The sequence below is a fragment of the Topomyia yanbarensis genome, chromosome 3 (genome assembly GCF_030247195.1).
Source record: "Topomyia yanbarensis strain Yona2022 chromosome 3, ASM3024719v1, whole genome shotgun sequence".
Lineage (NCBI taxonomy): Eukaryota > Metazoa > Arthropoda > Insecta > Diptera > Culicidae > Topomyia > Topomyia yanbarensis.
In genome coordinates, this window is record NC_080672.1 from 392,897,812 (window position 1) to 392,913,486 (window position 15,675).

Consider the following 15,675-nt stretch of genomic DNA (forward strand, 5'->3'; position numbering starts at 1 on the left):
GGGTCCAAATCGGACCAAGGAGTTGGAGTGGGAGTGAGCGGTATCGGAGCAGGTCTTGCCTTTCGCTTACCCCCACAGTGTTCCGTCTTTTCCGCTGAAGCCGCAGCTATTGCCCTAGCCTTGACGAGAAAGCCCGAAGACATACCCGTTGTTATTTTTACAGATTCCCTGTCCGTAATCTCTGCCATAACTTCAGGAGAGTCATCGCATCTATATGTCCAGGCTATCGAAGGTTTGTGTGACCCTCTCACAACCATCTGTTGGGTTCCAGGACACTGCGGAATCCCCGGGAATGAAGATGCGGACCGCTTAGCCTATACAGGGTACCGAGTGCGGAGACTGATCAGTAAGGAAATCCCTTCCGCTGACATTCTCAAAGAATTCCGAAAACAAGTGGAGAACGACTTCGTATCGCACTGGAGAAGTAGTCAAGGCCACTTCCAGAAGATCAAGGGCAAACTAGAGACATGGACGGACCGGGACAGTCGACTCGAACAAAAGATCCTGTCCCGTATCCGAGTCGGTCACACAAGACTTACCCATGCCCACACTGTAACCCGTACCGACCCCCCGCATTGCGAAACCTGTAGGACTCGGTTAACGGTGGAGCATATACTCATCAACTGCAGGAAGTTGCATGATCTACGCAAACAACACCAACTGCCACTATCCATTCGAGAAATGCTCTCCAACGATCCGGTTCGGGAGGAGAGCTTATTGGCTTTCCTAAAAGACGCAAGAATTTTTGGGTCCATGTAAATAAAAGAAAAATCAGCGCGAGGCAATGAACCACACCGCCTCACCCTCGATCGAATAATCAATTTACCCCGTATTACGCGAACGCTTCTCGTAACCCGAAGGGGAGTAACGTAGGTTCAACGCGGACCTTGAAGAGCAGCACCGTTTCATCCGCGTAGGAATCACCAAGGCACCATAATAGTAAAAAGGAATTCCTGTTCAATCGAAGCTCAACTATCCATGATAACAAACTATAATTACAAACTATGTTAAATGAAATGTACTTTTTTTTAATCTATCAGGCGAATGACCCTTCGGGTTAAAGCCAATAATAAACAAACAAACAAACAATTGGGGCTGCCTGCCGATTTTTAGCCGAAATGCTAACGATGTGACCATCAAGAATACGTCAAACAGCCACAATTGACCCCCTAGACACCAGTTGGCCTTACCAAGCCGTTACGTGGGTGGCGTTGTGAGAGCTGTCGAATAGGAGTTGAGAACAGTTTGAAACAACATCTGAAGTTGTTCCAAATGTATATGATCGAGACACTATGTCTTGGATCCGCCATCGAGCCCAGTTTGCATACCGTACATAACTAGATTCGCCGTTCTCCATTCACCCACCGCTTGCCAAACAAGGATTGTGTACCGAATTTCGACATCTTCTTCTTCCACTTTCTGTACAGCTTCCTTGTGAGAATTTTGGCACCTTGTTGATTATCGCTCCTGCTTGGTGCCTTTCGAACTTTCTATACGTGTTGTAGAAAACATTTCATTGTTTTTGCTTAAAATAAATTGAAACTTGAATTGAAATATTGAATTGCCGTTTGATTTGGTCCAATACCATCCTGGCCATGCAGTGCCTCGTTTCCCACCGGTACCATCACTCCGCTTGATTGTCTGATGCTCTTAAAACGTCACATGTGTTAAGGTGCAATATGCGAATACGAGCAATTGATTGATTATTACCCACACGCTAAAGAGTTATAAATAATTGAAAGTTATTATTTTTTGGAACATAGCCTGCAGCATGATGCTACATTCATCTTAAATTGGGGGCCCCATAAAAGTTCGGAGCCCCTGGCCCTGGCCCAGTGTGCCCATGCGTAAAGACGGTACTGGTCACATGTAACGAGTTTTTGGTACAGACAAACTAGACATCACGAGAACTGCGGATAAGGGATACTAGTGTCTATAGATATCTACTGATTACGATGTTAAAATAACTATTGCGCTCTGTGGGATAAAAAAAAATAAAATAATTAATAAATTTTATTTGAAATGATACTTACCAAGAACCAAAATTAACTCATCAATCAAAAAATCACGAAACCATTATTTATTAAAGCGAAAGACCAACGCATATACTAAAACACCTCCTGTATTGAAAGGAGAGGGGCGGAGATGGGTAAAACAGAACTAACGCTGGAATCAAGCCTGATTCACTACTTGAGGAGGAATGTTAGAATAACGTGAGATCCAAGTTAACACATAGTTGAAGCGATAATCATGGTAACCACCAGTTATCCTAGAAACCACAGTTCCCTTCTTGCATTGAATTATTCCACGTGGTTTGAAATGTAAAACAAACGCCAGCGCAAACGTGCCGAGTGAAATAAACAAACTGACAAAACATTGTTCTATGTACGTGCGTTTCTTTTTTGCTCTACAACCGTTTCACCTCAAGCAAAAGTCACTTTAATGATTCCTTATTGTTTGCTGTCAGTGATCTGGATTCCTAGATTTTATTTGTGTGCGTTGTTACGTTATACGTTCTCCGGTTATAATTGCTCCACCTATGGGGTTTCTGGCTTTAAATCTCTTTCTATTGTTTTCATTGTTTTGTTTAAACTTGTTACATTGTGAGCTTTACATAACACAGTATAACATCACCAAACGCCATTTAATTTTGTTCTCCAATTCTCTTCCAATTTTTTCACCGTCAGCGAAGATCTCCACGGTTGGACCGGCCGAGAAGAGTTATAAAAGGGCTTCCTCACCAAGATCGATACCATCACAGATCGGTGCAATAATGGACCATGATCAAGACCACGTGGTTTTGTTAAGTTCGGAAGAAAACAGTAATCAGGAAATGGCACCAATACCAGTGTGCTTGCCTCAACAACTGAGTCCAACTGAGACCGTATTTCCTTCTCCAGGCAAGAATTTATCTTTCCACGCCTTGGCCGTTAAGGATAAATTAAGTCGAGTGTCGTTTAATGAAATGGAAACGATAGCACTCGAGGAAGATCTTGACGATGCCAAAGCTACCGTTCGTGATGAAAGTTCTACTGATCCAATCGAACAGAACATAGATGATAGATTATCGGATCATAGCAAGACATCACTACATGCGGCTGAAGATGATCACGATGATGTATTGGTAATATCGGACGACGAAGTGAACTATTCTATTCGGCAAGATAATGACAATTCAGCTATTTACAATGTATCTCCTCTTGCTCCCGATCTTCCTGTGGATGATGTTGAGCTAAATTCAAATGAACTGGAGCAGCCAGTAACAGACACGGGAGTAGATTTGGACAGCACGACTGTCTATTTCAATGCAGAGGAGTTCGAAAACCGGAAAACGAAAGAAATATGTTTGATCTCTTCGGACGAAGAGACTGATACAGTATCGAGCAGGACGGCTGTAAAAGCTGATAACACAATGGCTTTCCTCGATGGTCTGGTTGAAAAATACAATCTGTCTCCGAGTCAACCAGCAAACTGTGATACAACGAATCAATCCGTACTGGCAAACTATCTAGACAATTACGAGATACCTGATTTTTCCGAGAACCACGAAAGTGACTGCGAGGACAAATCGCTTGATAGTGCACCAGTTTCACAAAAGTCGGAGGAATTCGATCGGGAGATCGAACAAATCCTGTGTCAGGCAAAGCAAACTTGCACACAGCTGGAGCAAAGCAAACCTCGAAGCAACCCGATCAAGCGCACCACTTCCGACTCGGCCCTGTTGAATCCGAGAAAGCGAAAATACTCCAACGAAACACCTGCTGCTGAAAAACGAAATGCTTTTCGAGAAAAATTCAAACCGCTTACCGAGGAACCAAAGCCGGCACCAGCTGAGTACCAGATCGTCCTGGACAGTGTCAGTCCCCGGCCGGATTATGACGGGATGGTATCACCACTGTTGCACCGCGAGCTGTTCAAGTACGGGTTGAAACAGTTGAGTAGACCAAAAGCAGTGAAAATTCTGAACCATATCTACGAGCAGCTGCATCCGATGGTGGAGATTAACGAGCTCGATGGTGACGATGATGAGCTGGAATCCGTTGAAATGCACGATTCAAGTCAAGCAGTAACCGTTGAAGCAGAACCTGTGGCTGTGAAATCGACTATCGCTACTGAGCCGTCATTTTTGTACAATATGGATAGGTTTTGCCCGGAATTTGACGACGAGGAATATATTCTGCCGGCGAAACCGAGGAAAAAGGTGAGTAGCAACATACATACGTGCATATTTCGATTTTCAACTGCAATTTTATTGGTTTTCTGCTATGCATTGATTCATTTCTTCAATAATAAATATAAACTTTTTTCACGTTGTTCGTTGTTTTCGTTCACCCACAGACATTCTGGTGTGCTGTTCCGCTCAATATAGCATTCTACAATATGGTCAAAACGAATCCATCCCTGCTGCGCCAGATACTGCGCTACCAGCCTATCGACTTGGATGCAGTTTATAGCCACCTGAAGGAAATTGGTTTACGGTACGAAACGAATGTAAGTATGATTAAATTCTATGGGTAATTTTTATTCATTTTCTATATTTTTGTAGGATTTGATTGCATTTCTCGACAAGCGATGCATAACCTTCCGCACAGCGCAAGGAAGTGGGAGTCGCACAAAAAAACGGTCTAGCTGAAGATAAAGGTGTATTTTTTAGATAGGTTGCAACAAGTGATAAATGCATATCTACTCTGCGATGAATATACAGGCGGTATCGAATAATTTGTGTTTCTATCAGACTATAAATCCATAAAGCTGATTCCAGAGAATTTCTAGTCCTACTCAGTCAAAGGGCGATACTATCAGTGCCAGCCAATTCTTATCAGTACAAGAAATCGCAATGACGATTCCCCAATGTGGATTTCCTTCCTCTTTTCCACACATAAAATATTTTGCGTCGATACATTATCACTTCATTCGCCGGTTGACTGTCCACAGTGAAAGAACGCGTGTCGTGAACTCTCTATTCCACTCAGCTGGTCGCGTATAACGCTTCAGACGTTCGCTTTGTTAATTAATTTGATCATCATAACAATCACCCCCGACAAAAGAGTCTACCGTTCCTCGGTTGGTTGTCGAAAGTAAAATGTCATACACGAGAAAAGTGACTGTGGTCAGGCAAGGATGCACCGGGTAGGTTACTACAGCGCACGAGACTGACCTGATTAATTTAAATTGGATGTTCTCATAGCCAGCGAACTGTTACCGTCACTCAACAATCGTACGGCAGTTGTTCTTCTTCATCATGGACTCAGCAACCGATTCAAGAACCATTAATGATCAGTAATAGTACCAGCTGCGGCGCTCGTGAAATTCCAACTGAATCGCACACGGACAATGCTGCCAAGGACGGTACGTCGTCCTTCGAAGATGCCGTTTTGGAGGAACACAATCGGTTACGTGCCCGCCATTCAGCGGCACCTCTGACACTTAATGCAGCTATGAACCAGTACGCACAGGAATGGGCCAATGTGAGTGACCTTCAGCAATTGTTTTGCTAATTTTTGGTTGTGAGTAATGTTCTGCGGAGACGCTTGGTGGATGGTGGAAACAGTGCAGGCGGAAGTGCGTTATCATTTAAAGTGTAGTATGTTTGTCCAAAAATAGTTGTGCAAATAAAAATGTTTGTGCAGCGACTCACCGTTTCCACCCGAAAGGAGATAGGCATGGGTGCACACGTTGACAACGATTCCACCGATGACTAATGTTTATTGTTTTATGCCGGTATTATTTATTCGCAGAACTTGGCCAGGCGGAACACGATGCAGCATCGCTCGAACAATCGTTACGGCGAAAATTTGTATGCCAGCTTTGGTAAGTCAGATGTGACCGGGGAGGAAGCGGTTCGCTCCTGGTACAACGAAATAAAGGACTATCGCTTTGGGCAGTCGAATCCAGGTAACTTCTCTCAGGTTGGACACTTTACGCAGCTTGTGTGGAAGGGTTCCCGGCAGCTGGGTGTAGGCAAGGCGAGGAATGGGTAAATGCACGGTTGAATTTATGATAGAAAAAAGTATTTTGATTTTTTTTGTTTCGTTTCAGAAATAACATTTATGTTGTATGCAACTATGATCCACCAGGGAACTATTCGGGACAGTATGCTGCCAATGTTACGCCCCAATAGTATAGCTGTTTATTTTGTTTCTATTCTATTATAATGTAATAATAATCCAGCCAATCAAGAGAAATAAATATTAAAATGGAGTCGTATATTTTGGTCATCTTAGTTTCTACTTTGCAAGTTATACATATCTGAATGTCCATAGCAGAGAATCGACGAGTGCAAATGCGTAAAGAGTGACAAACCCGTTTAGAAAATCGTCCCAGAGTCGTCTAGTAGCAGTTGAATAATGTCCATCTGGTGGGGTAGTTGTGCCTAACTCAGTCATGAATACTAGGATTCCATGTTTGGTTATGCTTATAAACTTTTAAATGTATATTTAATTGTTATTGTACATGACAACTATGTACAAGGATCGTAATCAATATTGGAGTTCCAAAATGTTAAAAACAAATAGAGAGACCAAATTAGTATTGATACCAGTAAGATCCTATGTATGGCATACTAGTTACAGAAGACGGATAAGGATTGTATTTGACATAAAGTCATTTGGTATAAGATTACAACTACGCCGCTTTCCTTCTTGTGCTTATTCCAAATGGCCATTATGCCAAATAACCATTATGCAAATTTATGTCAAATGACTTTATGAAAAATGGTCTGACGCCAAATGGCTTTATGCCACATGACCTGACACCAATAAAACATTACCCAAGAAGATCATCAGACTGGGCTGCCAAAAGCGATGAGGCTGACGCAACAAATCGAGGTGTCCTACGAGTACGTAAAAAGCACGAACAGATCTAGCGATTACCATCAAATTTGTCGTAGAAGCAGTCGAATGCGAACAGATGGCATTATTGGAGAGTTCTGAACGTGTCGGAAAAGCACTGAAAACCACAAAGGAAGTGAAAGCGTCTGTCCATGATACCACCCAGAAAGAAAATAAGACGTCTCGTATCGTAAAAATAAGAAGAAGGATGAAGACCTGCGGCTGTGCCTGGCGTGGTATAGGGAAGACGTTCTAGTCGTTAAAGCAAACGACGGTGCGACGTGCATTGCGATCTTCAAACAGATGAGAGAGGATTCCAAGTTGAAGGTGCTGGGATAGAACGAAGTAAGAACAGGGTGAAGAACAGCAACGGTCCTGACAGATCTGCTCTGCGCAGGAAATGCAGCGAAAAAGAACACATTGCCAAATACTACGAGGATCAACCGAGGTGCCTACGATGGAAATGGCCTTAGGACAGGAGGTTTCAAATGCCTGGTGTAACGACAATGGAGACAATCCAGGTGAATCCTAATATGTGCCACACCGCAAAGTAACTGCTGTGACAGAGAATAGCAAATACAAATGTGATGTGACGATTATTGTAGAGCCGTATCGAGATCCTTCTAATAACGGTAACTGGGTGGTGGATAGTGCAATCATGGCTGTGATACTAAAGGGCGAAACGAAATTATTGCGACACCAAAAATGTCATGCCAATTTTCTTATAATGTTTAAAATCAAACCAAAATTTTAGGGTAGTTTTATACATATATTTACTTCAAAAATCAAAAGAAAAGTTAATCGACGGAGCCTTGAGTGTAAAATTGAACGTATTTTCGCCTGATGCCCTCCATCAAAGTCTTTACAGTGTCATCCGGTACCAGTTTCTCAGTTTTTTTTCCATTTTCTTAACATGTCCTTCTCGTCTTTGACTGTATTCTTGCCCTTCCGAAGTTCGCGCTTCATCATTGCTCAGTACTGCTCCACCGGGCGCAGCTCCGGACAGTTTGGCGAATTCATGTCCATTGGAACAGAATGGACAGAATTGGCCTCATACCACTCCAGGACACTTTTAGAATAGTGGCATGATGCCAAATCTGGCCAAAATAGCGGAGAGCGTCTTGCTGCTGCAAGAACGGCAAAAGGCGCTTCTCGAGGCACTCAGATTTGTAGATCTCGCCATTTACTGTGCCCTTTGTCACGAAAGGCTCACTCCTCAGTCCGCATGAGCAGATGGCCTGCCAAATGAGATATTTGGAGGCGAACTTCGACATTCTCTTCTTCTTAAATTTGTCGTCCACATAGAACTTGCTCTTGCCGGTGAAAAACTCCAACCTTGCTTAAAATCAGCTTTTATATACGTTTCGTCGTCCATCACACAGCAGCCTTATTTTGTCAGCATCTTCTCGTAGAGCTTCCGTATCCGAGTTTTAGCCGTCGATTGTTGCCGCTCATCGCGGTTTGGGAAGTTCTGTACCTTGTATGTATGTAGTCCAGCTCTCTTCTTTGCATTCTGGAAGTAGCTCTGCGACATGCCGATCTTTTTAGCCAAATCACGGCTTGAGACGTTGGGATTTACTTTAATCATCCGCTTCACCTTTCCCTCCGTCTTTTTGTTCTCCGGTCCCGGTTATCTTCCAGCTCCTTTACCGTGGTCCAACGTCAACCGCTCCTGGAACCGCTTCAACACTCTGGAGACGGTTGAATGGTGAATGTTCAACATTTTTCCCAACAGCCGGTGCGACAGGTCAGGAAATTCCAGGTGTTTGGAAAGAATTTGTTCTCTCGGTTCACGTTGGTTCACCTCCATTTTCGTTGAATCGAAAAACACGACTTCGAGTTTGACAGCATGTAAACAATACACATCAATGAGAAAGTGTGCAAAATTTGGTTGATTTTTACCCAATGGTAAAAAAGTTATGCCCTGTTGAATGTGTCACAATAATTTTGTGTTCGCCCTTTAAATGGATGGCGAATCCCCCATCTAAGAAGTAATCGAGCGCTCATTCGAAGGATTCGGGGTTGCTAAAATCAACGATGTTTTCGTTGCAAGGTTTATGAACAGTGGAATAGTACACCCTGATGCTGGATGTACTAACCGACAAGCGAATTGGGCGAAGGCTGGTTGTCATCGGAAGAGTTGTGAATGCTTGGTGGGTTGGGCTAGCAGGCTATCCAACGTAGGAGAATCCAACCTACTTTAAGCTCTGGCAAAGCTGGAGGTAAAGCTGTGTAACGAAGACACCGTTGGCTCATTTTGCAATGACTGCCGCGGCAATCTATTGTCAAAGTAACGTTCTACAGCTTGTCGCTAGTGAGAAACATTCACATTAGTTTACTAATCTAATTTATTAATTATAAAAAGTATTTCTTTTTATGCTTTGTGTGAAAGAACACACGCGTTCCTGTTGGTAGTTCAACTAAAAGTGAGTTGGCTGCTGAGCAACCAATACTTTTTATTTTGCCTTTCTCTTCATGCTCACGCATACCACATCACTCATTGTCAGCCTATTTAGCGGTTCATTGAACGGAATCTTCACATGCTCAACTCTTTTTGTATGATTTGGTTCATCTATAAGGGGTGGTGGTTCAGCTAATTGCTGTTTGTAATTAGACCTTGGGTTCAACAAATCAATCAACATTTTGGGTTTATAACAAAATATTTTCAGCTGGGAATTTCCCATCTGACGATAAACAGGTATTTCTGTAGTTCATCAGAAATACATTTATCTGGTCTTCAATATCTAATTGTTTGATATTTGGCTCTATCATGAAACGTTTTAAAACATCTTTTACAATCCTAACCGAACGTCCAGCTTGACCATTACTGGATGGATTGTATGGTGGACTTTTTAAGACCTTGATACCTTGCCTTTCTAAAAAGGTAACAAAATCACAAGAATTAAAAGGAGGACCCCCATCTGTAACCACCACATCAGGCAACCCAAATCTAGCAAATATACTTATAAATTTCTTTAAAACTTTCTTCGCATCAGTCCCATGTTTCATCCATTCAATTTCAATCCATTTCGAGTAACTATCGACAATAAGTAAGAAAGTGTTATGATCTAAATGAAAGAAATCAGCGTGAATTCTGCTGAATGGTCGCTTAGTAGGAATCCAAACGGAATTTATTTTTGGTTTAGGAACAATTGCCATTCTCCTGCAAGATTCGCAAGCATCAACATATTTTTCAATGTCAAAATTAATCCCAAACCAAAAAACTACTCGACGAGCTAATTTCTTCATTTTTACAACCCCAGAATGATTAGCATGTAATAACTTCAAAATCCCGCTATGCATGGATTTTGGAATCACAACCCTGTCCTGGAATAGTAAACAATCTCCCACAATTTCCAAATCCACTCGATTCGCGAAAATGTGCGCGTAACGTTTATCTACTCTGTTTGGCCAACCATTCTGCATATAATGTACAATTCGTTGTAAAAATTCGTCTGCTCTCGTCTCATTGGCAACCTGGGAATAATCTACGGGATATTCCTGACTAAAATAATACTTTTGACAACTTCCCTATCAAATTGTTCTGGTACTTCCTGGTTCAATGGGAATCCCGAGCAAAAGTCAGCGTTTCCCATCTTTTCAGACGGTCTATATATAATATCAAAATCATAAATAGCCATCTCCAAAACATATCATTGTAGCCTAGTTACAAAAATAGCATTCTTCCCAGCCTTCCCGAAAATTCCTACCAAAGGTTTGTGATCAGTGTAGACCACAAACCTTTGACCATATAAAAACTTATGAAATTTCTTCACAGTGCAAACTAATGCTAAAGCTTCTAAATGAAGTATGGGGTACTTCATTTGAGCTTTATTTAAAGAGAAGGAAGTAAAAGAAATAGGTTTTTCTGTACCTTGAACCTCATGTGCAATTACGCCTCCTAAACCATAACCTGAAGTGTCACAAACAACCACAATAGGTTTCATAGGATAAAAAAACTCGAGAATATTAGCATTCAGAAACTCGTTTTTACGTTTTTCGTTAATGAAAGCTTTATCACAATGTTCATCCCACACATACTTCATGTCCTTCTTCAACAACCTATATAAACAGCTAATCTTCGAAGACAGACGGGGAACAAATTTACCACAAAAATTCACAAGTCCAAGAAACGACTTCAGTTCCGTCACATTCTTCGGTACAGCGGCATCCCGTATTGTAGCTAATTTATCTGGGCAAGGAAGCAAACCCTTTTCAGAAATAATATGTCCCAAATATGGCAAAGACGATACAAAAAATTTGCACTTGCCCCAGTTAACCTTGATATTTGCTTGAGCTAATCTATCTAAAACCATAAAAAGCTTACTACGACAGTCATTCAAGTCCTTTCCTGCAATGAGTACATCATCTAAATAACATCGTACATGCTTCAAACCAGCCAAAACTTGGTCCATCACCTGCTGGAAGATCGTTGCACTCGATGATGCTCCTTGGGGTAACCTGTTGTAAATAAAAAGTCCCTTGATCGTGTTGATCACCACAAACTTTCTAGATTTTTCTGATAGCATAAGCTGTGCATAAGCACCTTCCAAATCAAGGGCACAAAAGACTTTACTACCCGCTAAATCTGCAAAAATATCTTGAGCCAAAGGAAGAGGATAACTGTTGAGAATAATTAATTGATGTATGGACACTTTACAATCTATCACCAACCTAATCTCTCCATTCTTCTTAGGGACCACAACGACTGGAGAAGCCCATTCACTGGTTTTAATAGGAGTTATCACATTTTATCTTTCCAGTTTTTCTAAATATTCAGTAACTCTCTCTCTCTAAGTCTGAAAGGAACCTCATATGCTCGTTTAAAATGGGAGAATCTTTCTTCAACACAAGATCTGCTTCAAACCCCACAATTGGCGAAGAAAGATCCTTTGATAACACTTCCGAATATTTCTCTTTGATTTCAGTCAAAATATTCTGAGCTAAATTTGATAAACGCATATTGTTGATCTGGGAAACCCCTGTAAAATATTGTCTCCACTCAGGATAAAATACATCCACCCAATAACGACCCAATAATGGTACAAAATCGTACTCACAGTCCAATACAAACAATGGTAATAATCTTACTATGCTCCTAAAACGCACCATCAAGTCAATTTTTTCTAAAACGTTCAATTTCGAACCATTCACCACCACCAATTCTTTTTTTCTACTCTGTAATGGCATGTCGAAAAGTTTCCTATATAATTTAACACCAATTACAGTAATCGCTGAACCACAGTCCACCTCCATTTTCAAACTTTTATCATGAACCATCAAAGTTAGAAAACATGGATCGCTATTAATGGACGATACTTGCATGCACAAACATTCACCTGAATCGCTGTTATCATCAGAATCGTCTAAATCCGTTCTCAACCGATTAAAAAGCTTGCCAATCTTTTCATCTCCAAAGCTCACATCTTTTTTTGACATTAAAAATGTCTTACTCCACTATCTGGGGCTAGGTGTCATTCTAAAATCTAAACTATCTCCCATGTAACGAAACTATGTAAGGTTTGCACGCTTATAACTCCGATATTACTAGATGGATTTTAATCACTCATACACCAACCGATTCAGAAACACCTAACTTAAATATTGGTAATAATTTAATATCTCCCCAATAAAAGTAGACTTTTGGAAATTGGTAAAATTAAAAAGTTCACAAAAAACGGGAAAAATACCATTCGTGAGGCAGATTTCTCAGACACAGCCGTCAAAAGAGGGCAGCTTAGTTGCTCAATGAAACACGAAAAGTCATAAATAGAAGCAACGCATGTCCGTTTAAATCAGTTGTTGCTCTTATCCCACACGAGCAACGTCGTCTCCGGGCGATGCAATAAGCGCTATCGATTTTCGGTAACGTTGGCATTTGCACACACTCGCACCTAAGTGACTAAACCATATACGGTTAGTTTATAAATAGAGGTGACGCGTACCCGTTTGAATCAGTTTTTGTTCTTATGTCGAACGGGTAAGATCATGGCTGCAGCGTCTGGGCACTACAATAAGCGGCAGACGCTATGCATTTTCGGCAGCGGTGGCCGTGTGCGGATTTGTCGGGTACCAGCATGGTGTCACAGAATGATTTGCAAAGTGGGTGGGCGGGGTGGTTTGGATTTAATTCAATACAGTGTGTGCTGCTTAAGAGTGTTGCGTTTGAAAAAAATATAAAAAATATATTTATTTTTATGCATGCGTGTGCGTTGTAACTTGTTAATCCATGTTTACGGCGCTTTGTAGCTGCGTAGGGTAAAGAGCCAATTGGTTTTCATGTTTCATATTTCGGTTATATGTTTTTTATCAGTAAGGCATCTGACAACGTGCTTCTGTAGTTATTGCACTGTTCAGCAGCGTAATATTTTATATAGGAGAGTACACTCAGGTTTTTTACGCGGATTTTGAAATTTACGCGGTTTTCATTAACGCGTTTTTTTTTTAAATTTACGCGGTTTTCATTTACACGGCCTGTATCCCCTGCGTGAAAAATCTGAGTGTAATTGCATCGGAAACAGTCACATTCCCAGCAGAACTTTTTGTTTTCTAATTTCAAACACTTTTGTTTCGTACTGCACACAACGGAAAATTTTAAAACAGAACTTACCGTCTCAGCAGCAGTTGAAGCGGGTGTTCTTTTTCGATTCAAATTCAAGCCATGTCTTAAGCGTTACTGGACTTAAAATTGTTTTCCCAGTTTAACCAGTCAGAATATCTGTCCTACCCTATGTATTTAAAACACAGTTCTAATTGCGTTTTAAGGTATACAACAAATACGGTTGGGTATACTAATTTAAATTTTAAAATAAATCTGTTTTAAATTATGAAACAAACCGCTGTACTGAAGATAAAATTATGTCAGTTCTATTACCACATAAAACACCTATATAACATAAAACGCTGCAGAATTGGTTTAATAATACAATGTTTACACTACAGAGTTATAACACGTTTTAATAATTAGCAACAAGAAAAATGTCACCAAGATAGCATAAAAACCCGTTTTAACTAGTAGTGCGAACGTTGCATAACAATGTAATTTATCAAATAATTTCATTTTTCCACCACTAATCGATCAAGAAATACCTACACTTAAGATTGTTTACTTAAGTTCATTAGTACATTATTGAAAATTTAAATGGAAAATGAAATTTCATATTTTATGGAGAATCTGTATATTTCCGTTGGCGGGCGTGGGTTTCCTCATCACAGCTCTCAATATGGAACTTTTCTTTTGAATATATTTTCTGGACAGACCAGCCTATTTTTACTAGATGGATCAGCCAAATAATGCCAATCACCTAGTGAGATACTTGATTAATTAATAGATTACCGTTAAAAGACCTTCAATAAATTATGTTTTAATGGGGAGGGTATATAGCAAATTGTAACATATGAAAACAGGCGAGTGAACAAGAACGTGTGTCGATATGTGTGATAGATAAAAAAGCTACATTTTTAATGTCACCGTGGTCGTGTCCTGTACACAACCCTTTAATTTTTTCATCAACAAATTTAACTGAATTTCCTTGCATACGCTTGCGCTTGAAGCAAGAACGCTTGATGTGGCCCTTCACGCCACAAAAATCGCAAATCATATCCGCATAACGTCCTGTCCTGCTTCTTCCACCACTTCTGCTGCGCCATTGCCGCTTATGTGCATTACTACTACGGCCTCTACTGTTACTTCGTTTACGACTGACACTACCTTCAAACTGATCCTTTCTTCCAAGACGACTTCTGACAGAACCAACCTGGCCGCCATTTTTATCGCTAATCATTCTAGCCCTTGAACCCGCCAGTTCCCAATTGACAATGACTCTCTCAACCATAGCCAAACTAGGATTTTCTTCATTCAGAAGTTTTTCTTCCAAGAATTTGTCAAAAACTGCCATAACGAGTTTATCCCGAATGGCAGTTTCTCTAAACTCACCAAAAGCACAGAATTCTGCTTGCAGCTTTACTGCAATAACAAAATCTTCCGCTTTTTCATTAGGTCCTTGAACTTTGTTATAGAATTTATATCTTTGAATAAGGTCTGAATCGACCTTATCAAAGCGCTCTTTCAATTTTTTAGAAATGTCAGCGTACGTTACATTTTTAAGATCATCAGAAGAAGGGTATAGAAGCTTTAGTTCCTCGTAAACAGTAGGACCACTCAAGGTAACAAAAAGTGCCTTTTGTCTAACGAGATATACTATGCCATTTACTTGAAACAAATACTTGAGCCTCTCAGAGAAATTGGTAAAAGAAGATCCAACTACACAGGGCCGGCGGAAAGCGTGGGTAGTATGGGTAGTACTACCCATACCGAAAATAACCGAGTGGGTAACTACCCACTCGAAATTTTGAACCATTTCAAAAAATTTAGATGCACAACGCATGTATCTCGCACTACATACATTTGAAAACATCGATGTACCACAATTCAATTTGCATAAACGAACGTGATTTAATGTGAATGTAATGTAAGCGTGTGCATCGCGAAAAGTGAAAAATCGTTACTAATGGACCCCTCACCCTATGCTTTCTACCAACTCGGGCGAAAAGTTTTTCGCCGCCCCTGCAACTACATAGGGTTCAATAGAACCAATCAACACTTTATTGTATGTACTTTCGCTCCCCTGAACCATGCCTTAGAAATGCACAAACAGCGATGTCGATATGAAATGTGAAAAAGGAGAAATGAAATCGCTTACCAGATCAATCCGATTTTCACTACTCACCACCCACGTCTCGTAGTGAGAGACTGGTAGTGTTGCAGAAACTTTCCGCCACTTGCTTCAGAATTCCTGAACCGCTCGATTCGACGGTCCTGCCAAGCAGCAATCAAGCCAGCAGC

The 15,675-nt window shown here is 40.8% G+C and overlaps 2 protein-coding genes across 2 annotated transcripts in view; both read left to right on the top strand.

Annotated features, from left to right (window-relative positions):
* The window catches only part of LOC131689108 (structure-specific endonuclease subunit SLX4), a 42,225-nt gene extending 37,506 nt beyond the window's left edge, over positions 1–4,719 (top strand). The window contains exons 3-5 of the mRNA XM_058973941.1: positions 2,688–4,201; positions 4,339–4,491; positions 4,547–4,719. Of these exons, the coding sequence (XP_058829924.1) occupies positions 2,688–4,201; positions 4,339–4,491; positions 4,547–4,633 (1,754 nt within the window). The 3' untranslated portion in view covers positions 4,634–4,719. The remainder of the gene's footprint in view (positions 1–2,687; positions 4,202–4,338; positions 4,492–4,546) is intronic.
* Positions 4,720–4,857: 138 nt separating this feature from the next.
* Positions 4,858–6,207, top strand: LOC131689109 (uncharacterized). Its single transcript, XM_058973942.1, has 4 exons — positions 4,858–5,130; positions 5,189–5,468; positions 5,739–5,977; positions 6,040–6,207. Exons 1-4 carry the CDS (start codon positions 5,084–5,086, stop codon positions 6,119–6,121), a joined length of 648 nt encoding a protein of 215 aa, XP_058829925.1. The 5' UTR covers positions 4,858–5,083; the 3' UTR covers positions 6,122–6,207.
* The last annotated feature ends 9,468 nt before the right edge of the window (positions 6,208–15,675 follow it).

Coding starts and splice junctions, on each gene's coding strand:
- LOC131689109 (XM_058973942.1), top strand. CDS start 5,084: ATGTCATACACGAGAAAAGTGACTGTGGTCAGGCAAGGATGCACCGG. Junction 5,469..5,738: donor ACGCACAGGAATGGGCCAAT/GTGAGTGACCTT, acceptor ATTTATTCGCAG/AACTTGGCCAGGCGGAACAC. Junction 5,978..6,039: donor GTAGGCAAGGCGAGGAATGG/GTAAATGCACGG, acceptor GTTTCGTTTCAG/AAATAACATTTATGTTGTAT.